The sequence below is a fragment of the Lissotriton vulgaris genome, chromosome 5 (genome assembly GCF_964263255.1).
Source record: "Lissotriton vulgaris chromosome 5, aLisVul1.2, whole genome shotgun sequence".
Lineage (NCBI taxonomy): Eukaryota > Metazoa > Chordata > Amphibia > Caudata > Salamandridae > Lissotriton > Lissotriton vulgaris.
Window position 1 is genome coordinate 517,003,015 of NC_141693.1, and position 26,635 is coordinate 517,029,649.

The 26,635-nt window shown below is 44.1% G+C and overlaps 1 protein-coding gene across 1 annotated transcript in view; it reads left to right on the forward strand.

Annotated features, from left to right (window-relative positions):
- The window catches only part of ANKRD22 (ankyrin repeat domain 22), a 268,125-nt gene that overhangs the window by 200,642 nt on the left and 40,848 nt on the right, over window positions 1-26,635 (forward strand). The window contains exon 5 of the mRNA XM_086921946.1: window positions 11,097-11,195. Within this exon, the coding sequence (XP_086778072.1) occupies window positions 11,097-11,195 (99 nt within the window). The remainder of the gene's footprint in view (window positions 1-11,096; window positions 11,196-26,635) is intronic.

Here is a 26,635-nt window from a genome sequence, read left to right on the forward strand (position 1 = left end):
AGATTATTAATTAAAGCAGCCGGATGGAAGCTACTATTTTGCTCTTAGAGCAAAAATATCTGATTATGCAACTATTAGAATTTTGCTTGGAAAATAGTTACTTCTCATGGCTCAATGAATATTATACCCAGCTCACCGGTACAGCAATGGGATTTCCAGGGGCATGTATTTATGCCAATATCTTCATGGCTAAATTTGTATTGGATTATATCTTGGAAGACTGTACTTGGCAGGAAGGACTTGTGTACTATAAACGGTACATTGACGATGTTTTTATAATTTGCAGACGGTCAACCTTGGAACTCCAGCAGAATATCAAGAGCTTGAATCTAGCCAATCCAAGGATTCAATTCACACACAATATCAGTGCAAAATCATTACCATTTCTGGATGTGATGGTAGAAATAGTTGATGGTTCGATCCAAACAAGACTTTACAAAAAACCAACTGACAAAAATACAGCTTTACTCTACGGTAGCTTCCATCCGGCTGCTTTAATTAATAATCTTCCCATCTCGCAGTTTATGAGGATAAAGCGGATATCATCAGATGAAGTGCAATGCGAGAAAAGTTTGGAAGAACAAAAACAGATATTTCCACAGGGGATAGAAGCACAAATTGATAAAATCAAAGCAATCCCAAGGACTGAACTTTTGCAAAAGAAATCAAAAATGGTCAACAAGAGGATGGTTTTTGTTTCTAAGTATTCTACAGCGTCTAGAGATATAAAAAGAATAATTCAAAAAAGATGGGAGATCTTACAAGTGGAAAAAGACTTTGGTACATTGTTTATTGATAAACCCCTGTTTGCTTATATAAGAGCACAGAACATGAAGGAGTTGTTGAATCAACCAATAAGAGACGAGAGACATACCCAGCAACAAGAAATATATAAAGGCACAACCAGATACTTCAATTGCAAGAACTGCAACAATGCCACATTGGGGAATATTTTATTACATCCACGCACAGGTGAAAAATATCATTAAGGAATACTATGAACTGTAACTCAGAGCATGTAGTTTATTCAATCAAATGTCCCTGCGGACTTCTGTACGTCGGGAAAACCGACAGGAAATTAAAAGTGCGATTGTCTGAACATAAAAGTCGGATTCGTAACAAGAACTGTATCTCCCCGTTGGCTAAACACTGGATTGACACAGGGCGTACAACAGCCCAACTTAGATTTCAAATCATTGAACTGGTTCTGCAGCGATTAGCGCAGGATAATGCAAAGACCCTTCTCCAGAGAGAAGCCTTCTGGATTCGTAAATTACAAACATTGACCCCTAATGGGCTCAATGACAAAATGGAAATAATTTGTTTCCTGTAAACTCTTAAACCACAGGACCCTCGAGGGATTCGACCTCACAGTGATACGAATGCTCAATAGACACATTAACTATAGTCCACAATCATAAACCCACAATCATAAACAAATAATATCTAGTCAGTAAAGGATAAGTCCATTGAGTAATTACTCTTGTTGAGCAAGATTGTAAATAGGCAGTAAAATGCATAAGAATGACTACTTTATTTTGCCGTTTTCTACGTTTGCCATACTTTGTTTTATCTTTGCTTTTCTACTTTTCTTGCTGTCATCATATTCCTGACATATAATTACTAACTGAGGTATATTTTGCCCGATTTTCATAATCGAGTGAATAGTTTGCAGTAGTATCACACGACTAGCCTGCAACGTTTAGCAATGGCGCCCATTAAATTGCAACATTGAGAAGTCCTTCTTCTTTTATTGTTGCATACCCAGCAACGAGTAAATAAACAATCAAGAAAGGACTGAGCTCGGTCGGTGTAGACGCCCGAGGAGATCGTATTCCCGGAGACGCTGTCGCGTAAAACGGTAAGCTCTAACTTTAGAGCAGTCATCAGATTTGCCACCTCGTTTTTTATAAGAATCCCAAAAACGCGGGAATCATTGTTTGAAGGCCCTTATTTTTCTATCTACAGCGCAACGTGTTGATAGATTGAACGCGAGATACAGACGCTGTTGAAAGGCTCGCAGGTAAAACCCATTTCCCAATTCGGGAGAGCCCAGCAACTAAACCTCTATAATGTATTAAACAATGCTTATTCGTTTTTTTCTTTAATTTTCGCAGGATTTACTGCTCACTACAATTTCTATTCAGGTGAGCAATATGACATGCTTTTTTTAAGAACCACGTAGAGTATGATCTTCTAGGTTGGTTTCTCCTCTAACCTTGAATATTATATATATTTTTTTCATTATAGCCTTCACACAAGCAAAAAATTCAGGTAAACTGACCTTTTTAATCTAAACACCCATGGATGCTTGTGTCTACTTAAACACAAGTGGTGATATGATGATTTCTTTCATACTTTATTCTTTAGATGATCCGTAGCCGTATGCAACATAATTACCCAATCTATGATTGGTCATGAGATTCCACATACGTGGTAAGATCCGTTAAGTAACTTGACATGTAGAAACTTCATTTAGCTCACAAGCTTCAGAAGTAACTGAGTTTTCTTTCTTTATCTTTTTTTTATTTCTTTCTTTCATAACAGACCCCTGACGAAGGGGCTTTCGCCCCGAAATGCATTGGGTTTTTATTTATTTTTGTGTTAACCGTCTAGTATGATTTATGTATACAATGAAATATTGAAAAACTCAATTTGTTTATAGAACACATAATAATGAATGACAATCAAATGAACTTGTGATGCTTTATCTTTGATGATGGGATAAAATCAAACTTGAATTTACTATCGGAGAATTTGAATTTTTGTCTGTGCGTGCTAGAGTCCTGGTTACTTTCTGTACCAGGCCATATACTTTGTTATTATACAGTGGGCAGGCACTAGTATAGCGCAGCACACGTACCGCATAAACATTTAAAACATTGATTAAGTGAGTGCAGCACCCGTACACATTCATTGTTTCAAATTAGAACCTTTGGCATAATGTATGGGTGAGAGTCTGCATAGAAGGAGCAGGAGGTACAACTGAAAAGGAGCCCCATGTAGAAGAGAACAAATATGCTATATATATTTTGAAATATTGTATCCCATTTCAAATTGCATACCCATATTTTTAGAGCTGCCTATAGCTTTTCAGCCTGGGTTTAGGGATATTACATTAACAAGTGCACTGTTAATGAACAATTTTAATGTGGTCTTGTGAAGATGACCCTCTCTAGTATAAAATGCACCACTGCTCCTTCCTCTTATCTATATATTTTCCGGGGAAGAATCCCCTTGAACACCCGTCGACAAAGTTGGGCCAATTTACTTTGCTTGCACGTTCTGTAGAATTTGAAGTGGATGTTTAAACCTCATCACTTTCTAAGAGAACCAGCTTCCTCTGGATGTTAAGAAGTGTCTAGTAGGGACTCTGATTCACAGTCAGGTCATAGCCCAATCAAACATACGTATAAGATTCCTTAACCCAAGGCTATCCAAGCTTCTAGAGCAGTAATAGCTAATCAAACTAGAATAAAATATGTGAGCTTTTAATCTACTCTGGAATTGTGTACGGTAAAACAAGGTTCAGAGCTCAAGTAATTTTTCCATGACCATGCCAACACCCAAAAAAGATTACTGCCAAATAATGCCAACCTAACCTTAGGTACTTCATCCATTTCTTGCTACAGGAACTCAATATTCTGATTGGGGTGTTAGGCCAAAGTGGGCCTGCCAGTTCTTCGAACTGATTAAATTGATGGACCTGATTTCAAGGTAAGAGCCCTATTATGAACCTGCTTTGCTTCTGGAAGCCAACAAAGCATTTGAATTGTAGAGCAGATAACCATAGTTGAGGCCAGCCACCGCTGTATGGTCCTGAACCTTTTGCAGATTATGTTATGTTATTGAAATTTATAAAGCGCAAACAAATACCTGAAGGTTTCTAGCCATTAGCACTGGGGAAAATTAGAACCAGAATCCCTGAGAGGAACATACTTAGGGAAAAGCCATGTTTTTAATGCTTTTCTGAAGTTAAGTAGGCTATGGATCGATCTGATGTTGGGTGGAAGGTTATTCCATTCCTTCGCAGTGGTGTTAACAAAGCTTCTGCTGTCCCAGGTCGTACGTTTGAACCTCTGGACCACCAGCTGCCCGGTGCCACTGGTCCTGAGGGTCCTCCCTGGCAGGTACCACTTGAATGATTTTTGCAGTGACTCAGGACCAGTACCATGGAGAGCCTTGTGGGCCTGGCAGAGGGCCTTGAACCTGATCCTCTGCCTGATTGGAAGTCAATGAAGCTGTTTAATGGTGGGAGCGGAGATTTGTGTTCGGGTGTTCCATTTAATGCTATAGGTGCCGCATTTTTTAACATTTGGAGTTTCTTTACATGTTGTTCCTGCATGTTAAAGTATAAGATATTACAATAGTCTATCTTTGCAAGTACTAGAGCAGAGATAAGTTATCTTAGCATCACCTGGGATGAGGGGAAAAATCGTTTTTAGCATATGTAGAATAAAAAAAGCAGAGGAAGAAACTGCCTTTACCCGTGGTCCAAGAGTCAATTTAGTGTCTAAAACCACACCTAAATTCCTGACTTTGTTCACTGGAGTGGAAAGGATGTCCATTTCTTGAGGCCACCAAGAAAGGGCCCATAAGGTTGGGTTGTTCCTGAATATAATGACCTCAGTTTTCCCTGAATTAAGTTTTAGACAATTGTGACTCAAACTTTGTTCCACTGCTACCGTGCAATTGTTAAATATGTGCCCAGTAGAATTTTTATTTGTGGACATGGCAATTTCTTTTAGGGTGTCATCTGCATATGAAGTCAGGTTAAGACCAAAATATTTGTTCAAAGCCGCCAGTGGTTTAACATATATGTTCAACAATGGAGGGTCATACTCTTGACCAGATCTGGTCCCTAAACTGCCCGGTAGAGTCCCCCTCTGTCTCGCCCTGCACCTGGTCCGATCATCATTTGATTTCCTTTTCTCTCTCTATCCACCCCCAGGTCAAGTCCTCACTCCCGAAAAACATCTGGGTTCGGGCGTGGGGCCGAGTGGACCCGGATAGTCTAGCCTCCCTACTTACCACTTCCCTTCCTTCCCTGAAAAACCTGCCTACCTGCTCCCAGGTCACGGCCATTGGTCAATGGCTCTCTGCAGGCTGTGACTCCATTGCCCCCCTGAAGCGAGTCTCAACCTAACGAGAGAAGGACGCCAATCAGTGGTTCAATCAAGATCTTAAAGCCACTAAACTGGAGGTTCGTCGAGCGGAGCGAGCCTGGAGGAAAAACTACTGCCCCTCTCTACGTCTAGAGTTCATTAACATCCTGACTCTATACAAAAAGAACATCTTGGAGGCAAAAACCACCTATTTTTCCTCCAAAATTCTCGCAGCCGAAAACAAATCGAAGGAAATCTTTTCGATCGTCCATAATTTGGCGTTCTCGGACAGAACCTCCCTCAAACCTACTCCTTCCCAGGAACTTTGTCACTCCCTCAATAACTTCTTTATTCAAAAAATCGCTATCATTAAAGCTAACATCCCCCTTCCTTCCCCCACTTTTGTGGGCCCTCAGTGTCCTCCCCCTAAGGAACATCTCACTGCCCTTCCACTTCTGACTAAAGAATCTTTGACTGCCATAATCCCACTCGTCAAATCTGGTTCCCCACTAGATCCCTGCCCGGCCCATATTCTCCGTCACATTTTCCTTAGTTGTCCAGACCCTCCTCTCCACGCTCTTAACCGCTCTCTTTTCCAGGGCGTGGTACCTAACTCACTTAAATCCGCTGTCATTGTCCCCATATTGAAAAAACCGGGCGCCGATCCCTCAGTCCCAGCTAATTTTCGCCCCATCTCTCTCCTGCCGTTCCTGGCGAAAGTTCTCGAGCGCCACGTTACTTCTGCCTTGAGTTCTTTTGTGGAGAAGAATGGGGTCCTCGCCCCCCGCCAGGCCGGGTTTCGCCCCGCACACTCTACGGAGTCCGTAGTGCTCTCGGTCCTTGATAACCTCAGGGAGGGATGGACACCAGCCAACCTCAGGCCTTGGTCCTCCTCGATCTCTCAGCCGCTTTTGACACGGTGGATCATTCCATCTTGCTTTCCCGTGTCAGGGCGGCGGGGATCGGGGGCACTGCGTTGGTCTGGTTGTCCTCCTTCCTGAGGGACCGCACCCAGGCTGTCTGCCTGGGTGATTTCACGCGGACTTCCGCGATGTTCAGTGCGGGGTTCCCCAAGGCTCCTCCCTTTCCCCCCTCCTATTTAACCTTTACATCTCCCCTCTTATTTTTTCTTTGCAACAAATGGAGGTCGCCGTATTTAATTATGCGGACGACCTCCAGCTTGTCTTCAACCTTTCCTCTTCCCCCGACTCCGCTCTTAATTTTCAAACCATCATGATTCACATCCGTGACTGGATGAACCACAATCATCTTAAACTCAACCCAGACAAACAGAGCTGGTGTTGACAGGTGGTTCATCCAGCCCCTGGTCCCCCATCTTTTGGCCCCCTTCCCTTGGTTCCCCACCGGCCCCCTCTACCTCAGTCAAAACTCTAGGCATCAAGCTCAACTCCCAACTCACCCTTCACTCCCAGGTCAGCTCTGTGGTTTCTTCCTCTTTTCTGGCACTGCGTACCATACGCAAGGTGTCCCGATTTTTTTCATTTGATGCACTAAAACTGATTACCCTCGCCATGGTCGTGTCCCGCCTGGATTATGGCAACGCCCTATATGCAGGTATTCCTGCATATAGTCTTCGGCGGTTGCAGCAGATCCAAAACCAGGCGGCACGCCTGGTGTTCAAACTTCCTAAGTCCCACCATACCACTCCCCTTCTAAAGTCCCTACACTGGCTTCCTGTCTGTGCTCGTATCCAGTTCAAGCTTGCTTCTATCACCTTTCAAGCACGACTGGGCACAGCACCAGCCTTTATCTCATCAGAGATTATCCCCTATGTTCCCTCTAGGGAACTGCGGTCTTCTACCCAATCCCTTCTTACTGTCCCACGGTTCCGGAGAAAGAAATGGGGAGGTTCTAAATTTGAGACCCTTGCTCCGATTTTCTGGAACTCATTGCCTTTGGAGCTCAGAGCTTCCACCTCTTACCTATTGTTCCGGAAACAGCTCAAGGCACATCTTTTTGCCAAATTTTTTTATTAATATTCCACTTCTTCACTCTTGTCCCCACTTAGCTTCTGCTCTCCTGTCCAGTCCTTGGTCAGCTTAGCGCCATGAAACCGCTGGTGTACGTGCGCTGTATAAATAATTTTAAATAGAAATAGAAATAGAAATAGGGCTGAGGGAGGACCCCTGTAGAACTTCACATGGCAGACTAAATGATTCTGATATACATTGGTCAAGAGCCACCATATGTTTCCTTTCTGAAAGAAATGACCCTAAAAGTTTGAGCTTGGACCCCTTGATACTCTCAGACCTGAGCCGGTCGATCAAAATCTTATGGTCAAAGGCTGACGACAAATCAAAGAGTACCAAGGCAGCAGTGACCCAGCCATCCACTATGGCTCTGATCTCTTCAGTGGTCCTTATCAGGGCTGTTTCGGTACTATGACTGCTTCTGAAGCCGTTTTGAGCAGTCACTACAACTAATGCTTGGATAGGAATTGAGTCAATTTGTGGTTTAACGCTTTTTCAATGATTTTGGCAGGTAGAGGTAGGCGGGAGATAGGTCTATTGTTTTTTGAATCTGCAGGGTTTACATTTGCTTTTTTTAAGCAGACCGCAGGAAAAATTCTAGAGGACGGCATAGAGTTAAAATCATAGTCCAATATTGTGCCACTGTATCTGTGGCCATGTTAATAATTAACGGAGGACAGGTATCCAAAGGAGAGCCTGATTTAGTAGTTTTGTGGTGGCCCAGAATCTTTTTTGGAATGCCTATCAAGACAGACTCGCAGCAATCACTAGATGAGCTATCAATGGTCAGGACCAGGGTGCCTCAGTGAATTTCCTTCAGAGACCAGGCTCTGCAGTGAGAGGGTTTGAGAGTGAAATATAATAAGTACAGGTGCATGTGCATGTCAGATTTTTCATAGATCCATCAAAAATAAATCCCCGCGTTATGAACTCGCAAACAGCTGGCTGACCAACAGTCCCTTCTACCCTTCTTTCCACGATCACTACAATGGTCCGAACTTCTTAAGCATACAGCTGGAACCCACTAGCATTAGCTAATTTCTATATGTATTCAAAACTAGCCACCTTTCAGAAATGTGAACTCCTACTCCTATGCTTCCAGCCTTCAAGGAAGGCTTCATATTAATTTTGAACAGCATGAGAGAAACAGGGACGCTTTAAGGAACTCCACTGCTAATTATACTACTGAGGTTGAAGTGCAGTGCATCACCTTCTGACAAGTGAGGAACCCCATGAATGAGTGGGACCAGTTCAACCAGAGAGAGGAGACACCCAAGACCTGTTCCAGCCGACTGTATCAAATGCTGCAATAGCTCGAGCAGTACCTAAAGGCACAGCTGTACCCTCGTCTACTATTTGAAGCAATCATTTACGAATGTCCGAGAAGTATGTTTCTGTGCTCCGGCAACGTTCTTTCTATGTGTCGCTCAATTAAAAAGATTTCCATAAGGTTCTACAAAAAGATTGAGTGAAAGAGAAAGAATTTCCAACTAGCTGTAAAGATTAGGCTCATGATTGATTAGCAGTGGTTTCTTCATGAGGGTGGGTGAGCAATGCACCTCCGCCAGCTGCCTGCGAGCCGCGCATAAAAGTGAAAAATGAAATGGCACTAAAATGACGTCATTGCCATTTTATGCTTCACTCATGTATGCAACTGCCACCACCCTGCCCCTGAGCCGGTAGAAATGCGGGTCGTCGTGTCCTCTGCTGCCGATTGACAACATAAAGGACTGGATCCGTGGCTTGCCAGATCCTCTAAGTCTGTTTCGCCGACTGTCTTACAACGGCCTGCCTGACATGCACAATTTGAAGCTCTCCAACCTGAGCTGTCTTAAACAGCTGAGTGGAGAGCAAGCATAGGCCTCCAGACCTTAAAGGAGCATCCAACCAATCCGCTCCATCCAATCTTGGCTCTTCTCTCATGCACGTTAATAGCATGAGAGCAGCATCTGTATTGGTTAGTGGAGCTCTTCGTGCCACAGACTGCAGAAGAACACAGAGGAGGAAGCGCAGCCCATGGTTAAGTACCATTTAATTGTAATTATTTCAAATGGTAGTGTGATGCATGTCAGTGTAGGGATTTTTTTTGTGCTTTTCTTGCATAATGATTGTTGTTTTATTTTGGGCTTCTGGAGGAAGGGGTTATTTAATTTTGGTATTATGGAAGCAATAGTGCACTTCACTCGCCCACCCACTTTCAAAGGTTACCAGCCGCCCCTGTGATTGATTACAGAATGAGCTACATCCGTGGAAGCACAAAGACAGACATCCAAACCGAGGAAACTCCAGCATTGATTCTTCTCAGTGGGGAGTCTGAGAAACATTTGCAACAAGCACTGGTAAAGCCAACAGAGGTCTGCCTTGACATGTCTGCCATTTTTATTTATTTACTTTCTTTTGCAAACATGAAAAAAGCATTAAAAGTGTTACAGAAATGAAAAGTTTTAAAAAAGCAGTAATCGAAAGGGGGCATTCATAATATGTTTATTATTATTATTATTATTATTATGTTTCTTATGTAGCGCCTGAATCGACCCCCGAATGGGTATCTTGCCTTGGGAACCCGTACTGGCTTTTCCCTGTGAGATAGCCCCTACAGGGCATCCCCAAGGTAAAAGCCAGGCATCCCGCCGCGGGGTGGCCTTTGTGGAGATTAAGCAAGCTTAATGCCCAAAGTTGCAGAGTGTGAACCCATGATTAGGTCAGGCACCGAAGCGAGAATTATCGAGTCCATGGACATTTGAGCTCAAGACCCTGCCGCGTCGGGAATTGAACTCTGGTCCCGGGTCTGACCTCTGCTTCAGGGTCTGCCTGCTCTAACCAGTGAGCCACACTTCTCAGGGCTAGCTATAAAAAGTGAAATGTAAAAAGTACTGAGCTCAAAGCTAAATTTAAAAAAGGAAGACCAAAATCAACACACAGATTTGTGTGCATATGTAAAATGTCATTACTTGGTGAACAAAGCAAACGAATGAAGAGATCTGACCAAAGCCCCTGTATGTATAACTATAGATCTGTATTTGTGTTATTAATATTTTGAAAAATATGAACCTGGCCAAACAGCTAAACCTGTCTCTAGACCGGATCTGAAAAGGGAGTGATGGGACATGCTGTTACACAACACATCTGTTTGTTTCTGACTTCTCAGTACGCTCAGTGGAAAACATTTTGTATAGGATGTATCAAGCACAGGCTTCTAATCCACATACATTCACATACTTTGGTCCAGTGTTGGCCGCTCCACCGCTATAGAGAAGTTCTTTTGTTAGGCCTCTTTGCCCTCAGCCTTTTCCATACACTTATGAGTGCCTGTTGCTTTTGAGAACTCAAAAAAATGAGGTGGTGTACTCAAATTACATGCGTATTTCCACATCAGCCAGCAATATAATACTCCGCATTAATGACATTAGGAGCTTTGGTAATTCCTGGTTGGAGGAGTATAATTAAATAGGAAACATGCAAAAACAGGTGTTGCCGTATGGATTTTTCCATGTTTCCAGTTCTTTATCCGGGGACTTATTCCACTTGACTTAATCTGGGGGGGTTGCACCCTCCTAAAACCTGTTTGGTAATGCCAGATGCAGTATTACCGCATGTGTTAATGGCCCTGTAACCTTAACATCTATTTGAGGGGAAACACGTACTTTTGAAGAATCAGTGTCATCCCACTAAATGCTACTTAATTAATGCGGCTCCTTATGTAAAATTGGAGATGTTGTTTTCAGATTTTGGCAAAGGGTTGTAATCTAATATTGTGAACGAACACGAGTGCATGTTTACCTACAAGTATTTTTATCAGTGCTACTTTTAACACGTTTCGTTTACAACTGGAGGTGCTTAGACACATGTTTAGTTCCAATATGTGAAACATTGGTAAAATTACGTGGTTTCTTATTTTCTAGTAAGTATTTGATATTGGTAAAATAAATTTTATATCACATAAATAACATTAAAATTCAAAAATTCTAATGTGAAAATAACGTTAATTATATTTTTTCAGCGTGGTAACACAGCCCTTCACTATGCCTGTAGAATGAAAAATCATCGCATAGTTGCAGTTCTTCTGGAAGCTAAAGCAAACCCTTCTTTGAAAAATAAGGTGAGTTGTTACTTGTGTGTTTTACACCCTGTTGGGACGATGCAGAAGGGTATACCACGTTGAAGGTATAACTTATAATTGGAAAAGCTTTTAAACTGCTCCTGCATACCTTAAAAGTGTGGACCCTTGATGCATAGGTCTGGGATACTAGCATATAATCAATTATTGATGCAAACCCTCGGCCACTCAAAGTATAGGACAAAAGTACAAGAGGAACTAAAAGATCATTTACAATACTCAGATCAAACATATGCAAAAGTTCATTGAAACACTCCCCAGTCCTTGAATTACAAAAATGTGTACAGTGTTGTTCTTCCTTCTCGGCCAAACCACACAACCTAGGATCAGTATTACTACAGGGAGCACAGTTTAAATCTCCCTGAACAATTAACAGACAGTCTTTTCGACCCTCTTTATGAATAGCATTAAGGGCCCCAGTCAGTGCTCTAACCACAGTACTACGTTTTCCCTCTGGGACATTGTTATAAAAAATCACCACAATCGCAGATTGAGTTGCACTACATACCATTTCCATAACATGATAATAGCAATCACCTTGATGAAATACTAACTTATCCACAATCAAACAATTTGAAATAAAAGTGCAGAGTCCACCTTTCAGTCTACCCCCCTACTCTTTACAGCCTGCGTATTGAATGTTTTATACCCGTTAATATGTATCGAGTCTATACACAATGTTTCTCGTAAGGTTAAAATATCCTTGCCGTGGATAAACTCTATCCACTCTGTATTGTCTATCTTCGAGCACAACCCAGCTATGTTCCAAGAAAAGATGTTCCAGTTTGTAGCGGAAGGGGGAGATAAGATATTTCTCAAACAGGGGTGAGAGGAACAATTAAAATTTACATCACTTAAACCCCTAATTTGGTGCTAGAGTCAAAAGTTTCCACCTACGCATTTGTTGGGCTTACAGAAACTGCATTTCCCTTTGAGACCTCTAGTACACCTGGGGTAAAAGGGTTGTTGGGGCCGTCTCTAAATGGCGGATTCCTTATAGACGCCTGCCCCATAGGTTGACAGTCACCCTAAACTACACCTCCAATAGACGGAGGGGGTAAGATGCTCAGTTAATCTATCTCCTCTAGGTTATTCAGAGCCTCAAAATGGTTAAAAGTGTGTACGGAATAAATGTGAGAAGGAGGCCCAATAAATGGTCCTTCTTCTCTGCAATTCCAAACCAGTCTTGGGGGGTGATAGAAAAAGTCCAACTGGACCACACTTATCCCTTTGTTCCTTTGTTCCTTATTACTCATCCTCTCCATAATAGTTTGCACCAATTGTTGTGAGGAAAAAGAACACAATACAGTCTCCGGGCAGGCTTATTTCCAAGTTGCCCACCCATTCAATTTGCATGGCCATTCTAAATCCTGATAAAAGCCTATTTTTAATTCCCGTTCTCCCAGATAGAAAGTACAAGGCTTTATTTCTCAAAGCCGACCAGTGTTCCGTTTCCCTAGGAGAGAGCGAAGGAACATTAACCAACACCACCGTTAGCGGAGTTACGTCTGGTGGGAGATGTAAAGAATTTGGGGCAACTGCAAAAGGCTGAGAAGCTTTTTGCATAATTGGAGGAGAGATTGCTTTGCCTTCCTGTTTCACTCTAGTTGTTTGTTGACCTGGAGGGCCTTGTCCAGGGGGCACTGACTGTGGGTGGTCAGTACCCCCTCTCTGATTCTCTGTCGCCCTTTCACTCCCTATTCCAGTTTGGGGTAATCCTACTGATCTAGCATTTCTAATTTGTGAATGCAAACCTGACTGTGAGCAATTTTGGTAGTTCTTATCAGTAATACTAGTCGAATGAGATATGGGTGTTTGCTCACCTACGCACTGGGGAGGGTCAACATTTACAAGAGTATTACTTTTAGCAGTCAATGTAACAGTCGGGGTATTTAGTGGCTTCTCTATGCTGGACAGTCGGCACTCCATGTCACCCAACATATTTAATACAGGTTTTAATTATTCTGTAAAGATCTCTCTAACTTTATTCCAGAATTCGCTGGTGTTGGTATAGTATTAGTTACGGGGATTGACTCTGACAAAAGGGTATTTAACTGACTCGTGGTCTGTTTTGAATTAGGAGTTTGATTTTTCCCCCTTGCAGAAACCTGTCTGACTGCCCCCTGACCTTTTCTTTTTTTGGCTGGTGGTTGATGAGGTCTTGTTTGGTTAATTTTAGATTTTTGTCCCCGGGACCAAGTAGTTATTGGATTATGCTCAATTGGTTTCTGTTGACCTTGGCTGCAGTCTGGTACGTTTACCTCAGTAGGCTGTGAGTCCAGAAGTACCAAAGTTGAAGCTGTTTCCTTGTTCTGGACATTAGTGCCCTTAGTGCCAGTTAGGTCATATACGTCTGAATTAACTTGCCATTTATTTATTTATTTATTTATTTACTGCCATTTTTAGAGCGCAACCAAATACCCGTGGGTGTCTCGGCGCTAGACTGCAGTAATGTCTGTCCTGAGAAGTAGTACGGTGGGCTGAGGATGTGAGTTACTGGTCAAATAACCACGTTTTTAGTTGTTTCCTGAACTGTAGGAGGGATGAGCTGGATTTGACGTAGTTAGGTAGGGAATTCCAGATCCTAGAGGCTGCAGCAGGAAAGCGACGGTCGCCCCAAGTAGCTGTTCTACTGCGTGGAGTGATTAGTTGATTGAGTGTAGAGGAGCGGAGTGTTCTGGCTGGATTGTAGGGTTTTAGTTGATCTTTAAGGAAGCGAGGCCCCTGGTCCTGCATTACTTTGTAAACTATACACATGGCTTTAAACTTTATCCTATTTTGGATAGACAACCAGTGATAGGTTCTCAGAGTATCTGAGATGGGGGTGAATTTGGGTTTTCTGGATAACAGGCGTGCAGCCGCGTTTTGTACAGTCTGAAGTTTTTTGGTGACTCTTTTTTGTGCATTTAGAAGGAGGCCATTGCAATAGTCAAGGGAGGTAAGAACCAGTGATGTAACCAGGGTCTTGGCGGCCGTGTCAGGTAGAAAAGGCAAGATTTTTCTAATCATCCTGAGTTTGTAATGGGCCGTGGAAGCTACCTTGTTAGCATGGGTCATAAAGTTGAGTTGGTCATCAAACATGACTCCCAGATTTCTGGCCTTGGAGGCGGGACAAGGTGGGGTGCCAAAAGTTGATGGCCACCAGGCTGTGGGCCAAGATGGTGAGAGCTTGCCAAAGATGACCACCTCCGTTTTGTCGGAGTTTAGCTTTAGGCAGTTACCTGCCATCCATTCACCTATCGCCGTCATACCAGCTTGGAACCGTTCGGCCACCTCCTGACCATCACCCTTAATGGCCAGTACCAGCTGCGTGTCGTCGGCGTATGAGGTTAGGCTCATCCCATGTGCTTTGATGACACTAGCAAGGTCCGACACGTAGATGTTGAAAAGTGTCGGACTTAGGGATGAGCCTTGAGGAACCCCACACGGTAATGATCGACTGGCAGATTGGAATGGGCCGAGAGTGACCGCCTGGGTTCTGTTAGCCAGGAAGGAGGTCAGTAGATCTTTCGCGGTGGACTGGATGCCCATTTTTTCGACACGGTTGACCAAGATCTTGTGGTCAACCGTGTCGAATGCTGCAGAGAGATCTAGGAGCACCAGCAGGGCTGTCCCTCCCTGGTCCCGGATGGTTCTAATATCATCTGCTGCCTTAATGAGAGCGGTTTCCGTCCCATGGTATTTGCGGAACCCAAACTGGGTGTCATCAAGCAGGTTATTTCTCTCTATGTGGTCCAATAGCTGTTGGTTCATAGCTTTCTCCGTGATTTTAGCTAAAAAAGGGAGACTTGCTATAGGCCGATAATTTTTCAGCTCTTGTCTGTCCAGATTGACCTTTTTTAGTAAGGGCTTAATCAGTGTGTTTTTCAGGGCATCCGGGTAAGACCCGGAGCTCAGTATTGAGTTGCAGACATGGGTGATGACAGGAATAATGGTGTCTGCGACCGAGGTTAACACAGAGGTGGGGCAAGGGTCCAAGGCTGATCCTGATTTAACTGAATTCAGTATGGTCCTAGTTTGATCGGTGGTTAGGGGAGTAAAGCTCGTCAGAGGATTACTCAGAATGATCAGAGGAGGGGGGGTACTGGTAGTGCTTGGTTCTGAAGTGAAAGTTTGGTAGATGTTATTTACCTTCTCAAAGAAAAACTCAGATAGAGCATCGCATAGTGATTGCGAGGGTGGAGGTGTTAAGTCTGGTGTGTTACCTGATAATGTTTTAGCTATATTGTATAGCTGTTTACTGGAGTTTTTGGCTAATTCTATATGTTTAGAGAAGAAAAGCTTTTTTGCTGCTGTTATCATAGATTTATAAGTGGCTAGGGCCTTTTTGTATTTATCCTTACTTTCGCTATCATAATCTCGTCGCCAATGTCTTTCCTTGTTCCTTGTTAGTTGTTTTTGTATTTTTAATTCTTTAGTGTACCATTGGGCAGTTGGAATATTCCTGTTTCTAGAATGGGATTTAGTTGGTACTAATTCCGAAGTGGCGATACTCAGCCATTCATGGAATTGATGTGTGGCAACACTGGGATCGTTGGATAGGTCTGGTTTGAGTTTAGTTAATAGTGTGTTTAAGTTATCGTAATTTAAGTCCTTCCAAGCTTTGAAAGGACCAGGCTTGAGGTGAGGGGTCTTTTTACTCAACGAGTCTTTGATGGTCATGCTAAAGAATATGGCCGAGTGGTCTGTCCATGTCATCGGGAGAATGTCGGTCACATGTAGATTTTCGATGTTAGTGAAGATGCCATCTAACGTATGTCCTGCTTGATGGGTCGGGGCGTCAACCAATTGCCTAAGACTTATTAATTCTAGGTCTGACGTGAGGGAGATAGTATCATTGTCATAGTGTTGCTCGAGGTAGAAATTAAAATCGCCCATAACCGTGGTGGACTCATCTGTGGCTATAGATTCAGTTATCGTCCCCAGGTTGGTCAGGAACGCTGCTCTGGACCCCGGAGGACGGTATAGGAGCACTCCCTTGAAACTGAAGGACGGAGAGAATTTTATTATAAAATGTAGGGCTTCGCATGACAAAGCCGGGATGGGGGAGGTACGAATTTCGAAATGATCTTTAATTATGATGGCCAGACCTCCACCTCTGTTTTTCACCCTGTCCTGCCTATGGACAGTGTAACCAGGTGGAACTGCCGTAACCAGGTCTGGGGCCGATGCCTCATCAGTCCATGTTTCAGTTACGTACAGTGCATCAAGATTGTGATCAGTGATAAGGTCGGCGATCTCTTGGCAGTGTTTAGGCAGGGATCGCGCATTGATGAGGGCCATGGTAATATGATTCTCCTTAATGCTCTTAGTGGCAGGAGTAATGGTGGTACTGTTAGTAAAGTGAATAAGGGTATTGCAGTGAGGACAAATAAGGTTAGTACCTGTGGGCATGAGTGCCGGGTCAATGATGGTGCAGCGGGAGGCGGGCGAGGGGCGAAGTTGCAGCAAGGTGCTCCGCTGATAAGATAAGGGACAAGCAGGGGTCATGGCCCTGGGCCCGGTCCCGGCGCGGACGGGCGCAGACGGGCTTGCCTCTGGCACGCCTCCGGCGCGCCGTCGGCGCGCCCGCTGCGCGGACGGGAAGCCTTCATCTTATATCCGGCGTGAGGAGGGTGGGAAGCGTCCTGCATCTCGAGCGCCACCCCTCCCTCACCCAAGATGGCCGAACCCTTCTCTCCAGGTGCCCCGGATACCAATGCGCTCTGAGAGTCGGTTCGAGTGGCCAGGGATCCGCGAAGTTTTTAAATCAACTACCAAATTAAATCCCTATATTACAAAGATGTTAGAACATGTGCAGCAAGTTTTTTAAAATCAACTTCAAACACAGTAAAATACAATTAGTGAAAAGTGCAGAGTGCAAAGTTAAAATTTTTAGCACAGCGCCCCCGGCTTCCGCCTCAGGGGAAAGACATCGGTTGAGTCAGCGAGGCAGCGCTGCTCACCGGTTTAAATAGTAGGGAGGGCGGGAAGCGTCCTGCATCTCGAGCGCCACCCCTCCCTCACCCAAGATGGCCGAACCCTTCTCTCCAGGCGCCCCGGATACCAATGCGCTCTGAGAGTCGGTTCGAGTGGCCAGGGATCCGCGAAGTTTTTAAATCAACTACCAAATTAAATCCCTATATTACAAAGATGTTAGAACATGTGCAGCAAGTTTTTTAAAATCAACTTCAAACACAGTAAAATACAATTAGTGAAAAGTGCAGAGTGCAAAGTAAAAAATTTTAGCACAGCGCCCCCGGCTTCCGCCTCAGGGGAAAGACATTGGTTGAGTCAGCGAGGCAGCGCTGCTCACCGGTTTAAATAGTAGGGAGGGCGGGAAGCGTCCTGCATCTCGAGCGCCACCCCTCCCTCACCCAAGATGGCCGAACCCTTCTCTCCAGGCGCCCCGGATACCAATGCGCTCTGAGAGTCGGTTCGAGTGGCCAGGGATCCGCGAAGTTTTTAAATTAACTACCAAATTAAATCCCTTTATTACAAAGATGTTAGAACATGTGCAGCAAGTTTTTTAAAATCAACTTCAAACACAGTAAAATACAATTAGTGAAAAGTGCAGAGTGCAAAGTTAAAATTTTTAGCACAGCGCCCCCGGCTTCCGCCTCATGACCTTACCACGGGTTCAAGGGAATGTTGCCGTTCAGTTAATGCTATTTCATGCATTAGTGCTGATTCGGCTCTCGTCAGGAAGGCATAAAGCATTCCCACCACCCACTTCCAAAATAGTACCTTTCCCTTACTCATCGTACAATCAGAAAAAAAGAAACGGAGTAGAAACCACTACTCATGCACAAAAACAGAGCACAAATCAATGTTTCCCTTGCACTAGGTATTAACTCGCACCCCACGCTATTGGTATCTCCACTCAGATAGTAAAGTTGTGTGGTGCTAAATACAGAAGGACAAGCGATTTAAGGGAAACAGACCGACAATATAGTTACTTAACCCCTTCCATTCTGGTGACGAACCCCAGCCGTCACGCCCCGCGGTGGGCGTGTGCTGACGACGGCTGGGGTTCGTCACGGCCCCGTCCTGTTCTTTTGTTTACCGCACAGCGATAAAATTGCAGCCGCAGCGAAGGGGTTAATATGGAGTGAGTGCAAAGTCAGTTCCAAGTTCCAAGTCATATGGTCTGGGCTAAGCAAGCAACAGGCGAATAAAAAGCAGTACTAGATTTCCACTCTGGCCGAAATAGGTGCTCCTTACGGTGCTCCTTCCAGGGTCTGAATGCTGAGCACTGACGGGCTCCGTCCACAACACGTTGCAGTGTGGAGGTAATAGTCCTATACTCCACGCTGTTGTAGACTCCAAAAGGCTAGGCTGTGCAAGGAAGCAGGCGACTTGAACGTCAATCAATCAATAAAGTGGCGTAGTGCTCAATGCAGAAAGTCTGAGTTGTGCAACAAGGCAGGCAAGTTAGAAAGTAAAACGAGAGGAAAATACTGAGCATAGCAAACTGTGGATTTCCACACAGCAACAGTACCTTGGAACTACCTTGAAACTAGGGACTCCACACCTGCGATGACAGAGGACTGACCCGGCCTGTCCTCTGCTGGACTCTGACGGGCGCAAACGCCCTTGGCCCGGGCTTTTGCCCGGGCAAGCCCGCGTGCGTCCCGCGCCGCGGGAGTGTGGCGATGCTTTTGTTGCGCCTCCTGGCGCAACTACGGCGTCATAGGAGGCGTGAACTCTGGGGGATTCTGGGAGCTGTAGTCCTCCACTCTGCCGTTCCCCTCACGGCTGGACCTCAATGATGGTAAATTTTACAGAAAGCCGTTTCCATCACGGCGCTGGCAGGAGTAATGCACAAAGACGGCCGTTCCGTGTAACTTATAATTGGGAAAGCTTTTAAACTGCTCCTGCACATATTTTTGGTTATTTACTGATTCACAAACATCATTCCCAAGGAGTCCAAAGTAGATCCTTTCTCCTTTGCGTAGCAGCTACCACCTCAACTTCGGAGTCAGCAACTGGTCAATGGATTGCAACTAGAATCACTATTTAGAAGGGATGGCCAAAGTACACCTGGTGTATTATTGTCAGGTAGATAGATGCTAGTCTTCAAATCTACTTCAAGGCAAGGGTGGGATATTTGAAAAGGGCCCTATTGTGTGCTGAGAGCTAGGAGACCTGGTAGCCATAATGTTAAAGCTGGGATAGATCTGGCAGCATGAACAGTGTATGTCTGGCACAGCTGACAGTATACAGGGGGTGAATGAATATTAGGGAGAACAAAGGAGCAGGCCACTGCAATAACCATCTTTATTTAGGGATGAGGATTTATGCAGGTTTGTTACCAGTTGGAAGAAGAAATGTTTCCACAGTGCTCTGTCTTGAGTTGAAGCAGGCAGTTGTCACCATAGGCTTGACAAGGGAGGTATTTTTGAGTTTCTTGTCAAAGTGCACAAAAAGTTTCCTAGCTAACAGTGAGAGGGGGGTGATATGAGGAGGGAAGCGGTGGAATGAGGTAATAATGCTTTTATTGAGATTGACAAGAAGAGAAACATGATTTTTGTTTTGGCAGCTTTTAGCACAAGGGAGTGACTGGCCATTCAGAGGTCAATAGCATGGGGGCAGAGAGTTTAGCTTTAAGGTGGTGAATGAAGGTGGGAAAGCAGAGGATGATGAGAGTACCATTGGTGTCTAAAAGGTAGAAGTTTTTTACTTACCGTTTTATGTAATTCAGTTGTACTGCATCATATTGGTGCACTTTATACCATAGCAGCAATGTATAAAGTTGCAAAAAATTTGGATTTGCCTTTAATTGACAATCATTTTTTTACCACATCTTTTTTTTATTAAGTACATGACGACAAGGGCCAAGGATATTGCAACAAATATCTGTTGACTCTGTAAATACAAGTCGATGAGCCAGTATATCTCGTTCCAAACAAGAAGGCTCCTGACATTACAACAGTTCTTCATTTCTACAGACATTTGTGACAGCATTTCCAGCCCCAGCAATCTCGAAGGACATTACTCTGGGAGCAGAGCACAAACCACCTCGGTACTCATTCCATTGTCTTCAAATTTTCCACCATTTACCGGGACATGCGCGGCCTTCATATATCACCCTCTCTGTCACCATGCACCAATCCATATCTCCTTTCCAGTCCCTGAGCAGCGGTGCAGACTCTGCCCCCCACAATCAGGCTATATTTGTTTTACAACCATAATATCAAGGGCGGTCCACATTTGTGTTTAATTGACAATTTTAAGTGGTGCGCAGAAATTAGGGGGTGGACGTAAGAGGTCAATAAAACAACGGTATCCCATTCATTATCAGAATTTGTCCACTAAAAGCATCTGCCATGGTGGAAAATTGTGGGCAAGTTAGAGTAGACGGGGAGTAACAATCCAGCGTTCAGAGTCTGAGTAAGAAGCTCACTCCTATGTCGGCAGATCGAGAGCAAGTATGTGTAATGATAAAAGAGAAAAAGTCAACGGAATAAGCTTTTGGATCCGCCACAGAGACTGGACTGCGTGGCATAGTGATGGAACCCCTGGAGTCGACGGTGGCTAACGGAGAAACACAGTGAGAGCCACACAAGTAGTGAGATGACAATTCCTATAGAGAAGAGATTGTCATGATTGACTGTGTCAAATAGTGAGGAAAGTGACAATAGGGGAGAGATGGTTGTGAAATGTAGTGGGAATGAAATTGCTGACCTGGATGAGAAAAGCCTTAATTGATTGGAGACAGCAAAATGTCAACTGCTAGGGATCATGGGGCATATTTATCATAGGGCTGCATTACTTTTGCACCACGCTATGGAGTACAAAAGTGACGCAACCGGTAAGTTGGATTTATCAAACCATGAAAGATCACCTTGCATGGCCCTGAGTGTCTTGATAAATCCAGAGTAATGCAACGCAGTGCAAATCGATGTGTTACTCTGCCCTGGGAATGCATTCTATAGTTGGAGCCTGGGAGTTCCCACCCATCCACCTATGAACTCTGAAGCATTCCCTGATTTACCAATATTGGTGGATCTGGGACTGCGTTGGAATGCTACACCTTCCCAGGGGAGGCAGGATGAGGAGACATTTATTTATTTCTCCTTGTTACTTCCTCTTTCCATGTGTGCTGCAGAATGCAGCAAACATCGGAAGAGGAAAATGCCTCAGGGTATTGTTTTTATGGAGGAAGGGGTCCCTTCCTGCACAAATACAATCATGCTTATAACGCAGGCACCCTTGCAACCATGTTGCAAAGGTGCCTGCATTGGCATTAAGCACCGCATTATGTTCCAGCACTGGGAAAAGACAGGAATCCACTGTATTACGTTAAATATGGTGGATTTCTGGCCTTTCCCTGTCACGCTGCGTGACGTTTTGTCAAATATGCCCCCAAGTGTGTTTTGAGCAGAAAGATCGAGTGTGTTTTCACTGAACACCAACAGTCGTTCTTTACTTTTAGAGAAAAGGGTGACAAAGGGAGTGGCTGAATCTTCTTTGCGCTTTTTGAGTAAACAATCAGAATGCTTGCCAGAAAGAAGAGAATGGTTAAACAATTAGATCAGATGAGAAGTGTTTTCGTGTTTACAGCTTTGTTTTTATAATTTGAGAGGTTAGAGAGAGAACTGTATGAATTTGCCTTCTTTTTTTTATTTTATTATAACACATTTTATTAGGTTTTTTTGTTTTTCTTCAGCCATTAATATCCATTACCAAATAGACAAGTAGTATTAGGTACATCAGATTCCGCATTACAGTCTGGATTAGAAAGGCTGCTATGGTTGGAATGGTAGCACTGTGTATATACAGCAGCATTACATTGTTTGGATGTAGCTCGAAGTGGTCTAATTCTTGCTGCACTGCAGAACTACTGCAGTGTAGTGAAAAGATGCATGTAATAAGTTAATTAAACTAGCCCGTCCCTCCCTCCCTACCCCAACTTCGTCTGGCACATTCCCACATCAACCTTGTGTCAGAGTGCTCTGCTAATCGCACCCACTCCTTCCGCACATGTCCAAATATACATACTGTACAGTGTTACATCAGCAGGACATATGAACCATTAACATTTTAGGCTGGGAAGGGCCTGGGTAGTATATGTAGGAGAGTAGGGCCTGCTTTCCTATGGTCACCCCACTTTTTGCTTCACTGGTTTTCTGCTTAATGTGGCTGTGGGCCTGCTAATCAGACCCACAGCCCAGCTGCTCTCTCTCCAAATTCACTACAATGTACTTTAGGTGCATTACCAATTGGATACTGTGTCACCTTATGAGCCCCTGTACAGTGTACTATAGGTACCCAGGGCATAGGTGCATCCAAGGCCTACCAGGGGCTGCAGCATGTATTATGCCACCCCTGGCTGGCCATTCACATTGACACAACTGGCTGATCACTCAGCTGGGGCAAGGTTGTGTAATCACCCCTTGCTTAGATATAGTATACCTATATCTAACCTTATATCTAGACACATATACACCTATAAGCCACTCCTATGGCAGGCCTTAACAATCCTGGAGGAAGAGTGCATGCTTTTATGTGAGATGGTTCTCTAGCATGAGCTGAGCCTGTCTGCAGCTTTCGGAACCATGTCCTTATAGCTGTTCTAGGATATTGCCATACCATATACTCTTAAGTGCATTATGAAACTCACGGTTAAATGCGAACTCTGGTTTGGCTTTATCAAAACATGTCGAGTAAGGTATCATACGATTTGGAATACTATCCCCTCACCAGTTCCGGTGATGGGGGTAACATTCCACCCTTCTAGAGGGTGGAAGACATGTTGTTCCTACTATTCCCGGTTAAAGTTAACCAGAGCCTCAGCATCACAAAATGGATGCTGCTACCACAGACACAAGTCTGACCTCCTGCTGCTGGGAGTCCTTCCAGCGAGGGAGGCTTGGACAATAGGTTTCCTGTCTTGGGAGGTGCTAGCACCACCCCAGACAGGCTGCAGTGTATTAGGGCAGGGAGGGCTGAAAGAAATGAGACACTGCCTGGGGCACACAAGGTGTCCCATGCATAGTCCAATTCAAACCGGTGCTGGGTCACTCCAGCCCCAGCTCTGGCGCGAAACTGGACAAAGGGAAAGGGGTGTAACCACCCCCTTCCCTGGTCCCACCCATAGGAGGGACCTAGCAGGTAATCCAGCCCCTAGATTTGGTATATAGGTAAGAGCTGAGTCCCAAGCCTTTAGATTAATACTGACTGAAACAAAACTCTGGAACTTCGACGATCTACTGTGCAAGAAGACGACTGATGAATCTCCCTTGTGGTCAAGGAGTGACCACCCTGCACAAGCAGGCACCATCCAGCGATCAACGGCTTGCTTTGTCGACGCCTCCCGCCAGAGCCCGAGCACCGAGCCTGACAAGAACCAGACTTCTAGACATCCAACAGCCTGATCCACAGTCCCAGCAAAGCTGAGTCCCGTGGAGGCGGCGAGAGACGTGGGACCGGCCGTCTTGAAAAGTCTGCAACTTGCTAATTGTGCAGCACCCGAGGCACCCTCAAAGCTGTGCATTGGGGACTGAGAAGCCCCAGCTCCGAGCATCATCTGCACCAAAGATCAGCCCTGCACCCTCCACGAGTTCTGCGTGGGGCCCTTCTGCATTTTCCTGCTCGACGCGTCTGCCCGGTCACTTGCCCGCTGGCTAGTGGCCATCTTGGCGACGATCCTTTGAATTTACACTGCTGGTCTGGTTGCTCCAGACTGGCCCTTGCTTCCCTCAAAAGAAGCAGCCCCTCAGACCTTGCTGGTCTGAGTAGGAAGCCAACTTCATTTCCTGCGTGGGTTGCCTTTGCCAAGGCTTGTTGACTCCAATCCTGAAGCCGCCGACAGCGAGAGCCTTTGTGGGACAGTCTGTGCCTGACAACTGGTCGTCGTCGACGCCTCCTGGTCCACGTGGCTGCAGAGACAAGCTTCCCGACAGCACCTGATTGCTTCACGACATCGTCTGGTTCCTTCCTGGTCACTGGCTAGTGACCCAGACTCTGTCCCTTCTGCTTTCAGGTCCTCTTTATCTTCGATCCACCCTTGGATCCATCTGGACACTTCTCGCCTGCAGCATCTTTCTTCCAGGCTCCATAGGATTCAACGACGAAACCCGACACACTTTGACACCTATGCACCCGCTTCCTGTGGGTGAGGTAACGCGAGTACTTCGGTGCTCCTCTGGGTATCAACTATCCAACTGTCTAGGTTTCAAGTATCTTTCACTGAGTCCAGTCAAAAGTACCCTAAAAGAACTAGTTTGTAACTTGTACGTTCCCATTCATTCTCTATGGTAACTTGCGTGTGTGATTAGACACTGCACACGCCTCCCGTGGGTCTCCTGCTTCCTAACTCTTGGTAGCTCAGCGTAGCCCCAGCAATGCCCTAGGCCTATTCACTTTCTGTGTAGTGGTCCTTATACCACTATTTTAGTATACGGTTTAACGTGCCCCTAGGGCCCTACTGTATTTTGTGCAACTTAATGTATTTTAATTAAATATCTTGTATTGTGCTTGTGCCTCTGACCTCAAAAGAGTTCAGAGGGTTTGTCTAGTAATAAATAACATATATATTTTATATATATCCTGTGTGGTGTCCTTTCATTTGGTATTAAAGGGGTTACATATGGTGAAACAGCTGGCTTCACATGCCCGCTTGAGTTTAGCCTAAGACTGCTTTATCCATGCTACCAGTTTTCTGCCGCTAAAGCGGAGATAATTTTATCGCCTGTCTTGATAATATGCCCCTTGATTCCAAAGGGTTCACTTACACTTTTGTGTAAGTTTACTATTGTTTTGTATTGAAAAAGGTATTTTACGAGTAGTATCTTTACGAATGCATAGTCCCCGTACCTAAAAAGATAGGACAGTCCTATCTTTTCATGTGTGTACACTCCACACTTGTAAAGATTAAAAAAAATCTTTTGCAAATAGCCAACATTTGTAAGCGTACACAAAATTCTAAGTTTACCTTTGTGGATCAGACCCAAAGAACAAACAAAAGATTTAGGGACATCAGACCAGTTGGGCAGCAGGGAGTCCTGCAGCCTATGGCAATATAGAAGAAGGGATAGGAGGCTGGATCAAGTAGGGCACTTGAATGAAATGTACAATGGTCAGTTAGTGGTGGAAATGGAGGGCTTTACATCTGTATTGCTAGTCAGAGAAAGGTGTTTTTGGCTTACCCAAGGTATTTGTTTCAGGTGGATGTGGGAAATTATAATGAAGTCAGAGAACATGCAGGTGCTTACAATGTCTCATCTGATGGATCTTTTTAAGTTCACTGAGATGCAAAGGGAGTTAGCATTAATAAATCAGTTGAACCTTTCTGAAGCCCGTTTAGCCCCACAATAAGGACTAGGAATCGGTATTTGAAGTTAAGTAGTTTTATTACCTATGAATAATCAAACCAGTATAGTTGGATATCAAGAGAATATTGAAAAGGTACTGAATTACAGCTGGCAAACTGAAATATCACAATAGGTTCAGTCTCAGTAGAATAAGATATGAATACAAGTAGGAATAGGTGTTCCTTAAAGTAACTCAGATTCTCTCTCCTAAACATGAATACGTTCTAAAGTCATCTAATCAAGGCTTTAATTTTAGAATAAGGATGGTTCATAGGATAGGGACTCAAGGAAATTCAGGAGTGTGAGGTGTCAGCATAGTAAAGGCTCCAGTAGAGCTCTTACAGAACTAGAATAAGTGTTTAGCATGAAGCTTCACACTTGCAAAATAAAGGTAGCAGAGAAGTCTATATCCCTCAAAGTCTAAGTGAATCTGCTCTAACTTCTAATGGTGTGATCACTAATTAAAACCAATAAAACTTCAACAACAATCATATCTCTTTCCACCACACCAAGAACCAATCATTTCACTTCTCATGCTATGCATTTGCAATATTACTTGAATTATTTCCCATTCCAAAGAACTTGGACAGTTGTTGCAAACTTGAACACTCTCCTTTCCTTATACGCGATAATAGTAGGCTTCATTTGCTCATTAGGTCATCACGTTTCTTTCCAAGATGTCTCTTCTCAGGCATAACTCTCAAGAAACTGGTATAGACAACAATACTCCTTTTCTCTAGCTAATGAAATCATGAGAACGCAAAAGAAAAAAAGAAAGAACACGCTGGCAAAGCAAAATGCATTTCAAGATTAAGGCCTATAGTTAGGCTAACTTTAATTAAACATTTAAACATGCACTTCAAAGACATGGTTGTACTTGTGCACATGTAACTCAAGAATCAAATGCAACCGTCAGTAAAAGCATGCATGATTACATTTTCAAATATGACTTTCGAAAAATATACAAATTTAACTTAAAGTATGCAAACGTGAATACAGAATACATCTTCATGTTAACCTCAACATTAGACCACATGTTTATATAACTATAATTTTCAATAGTTACATATCTTTAAATGCTCATACAAGTTAATAACCTTATGGCACACTCTAGTCGACGGCGTT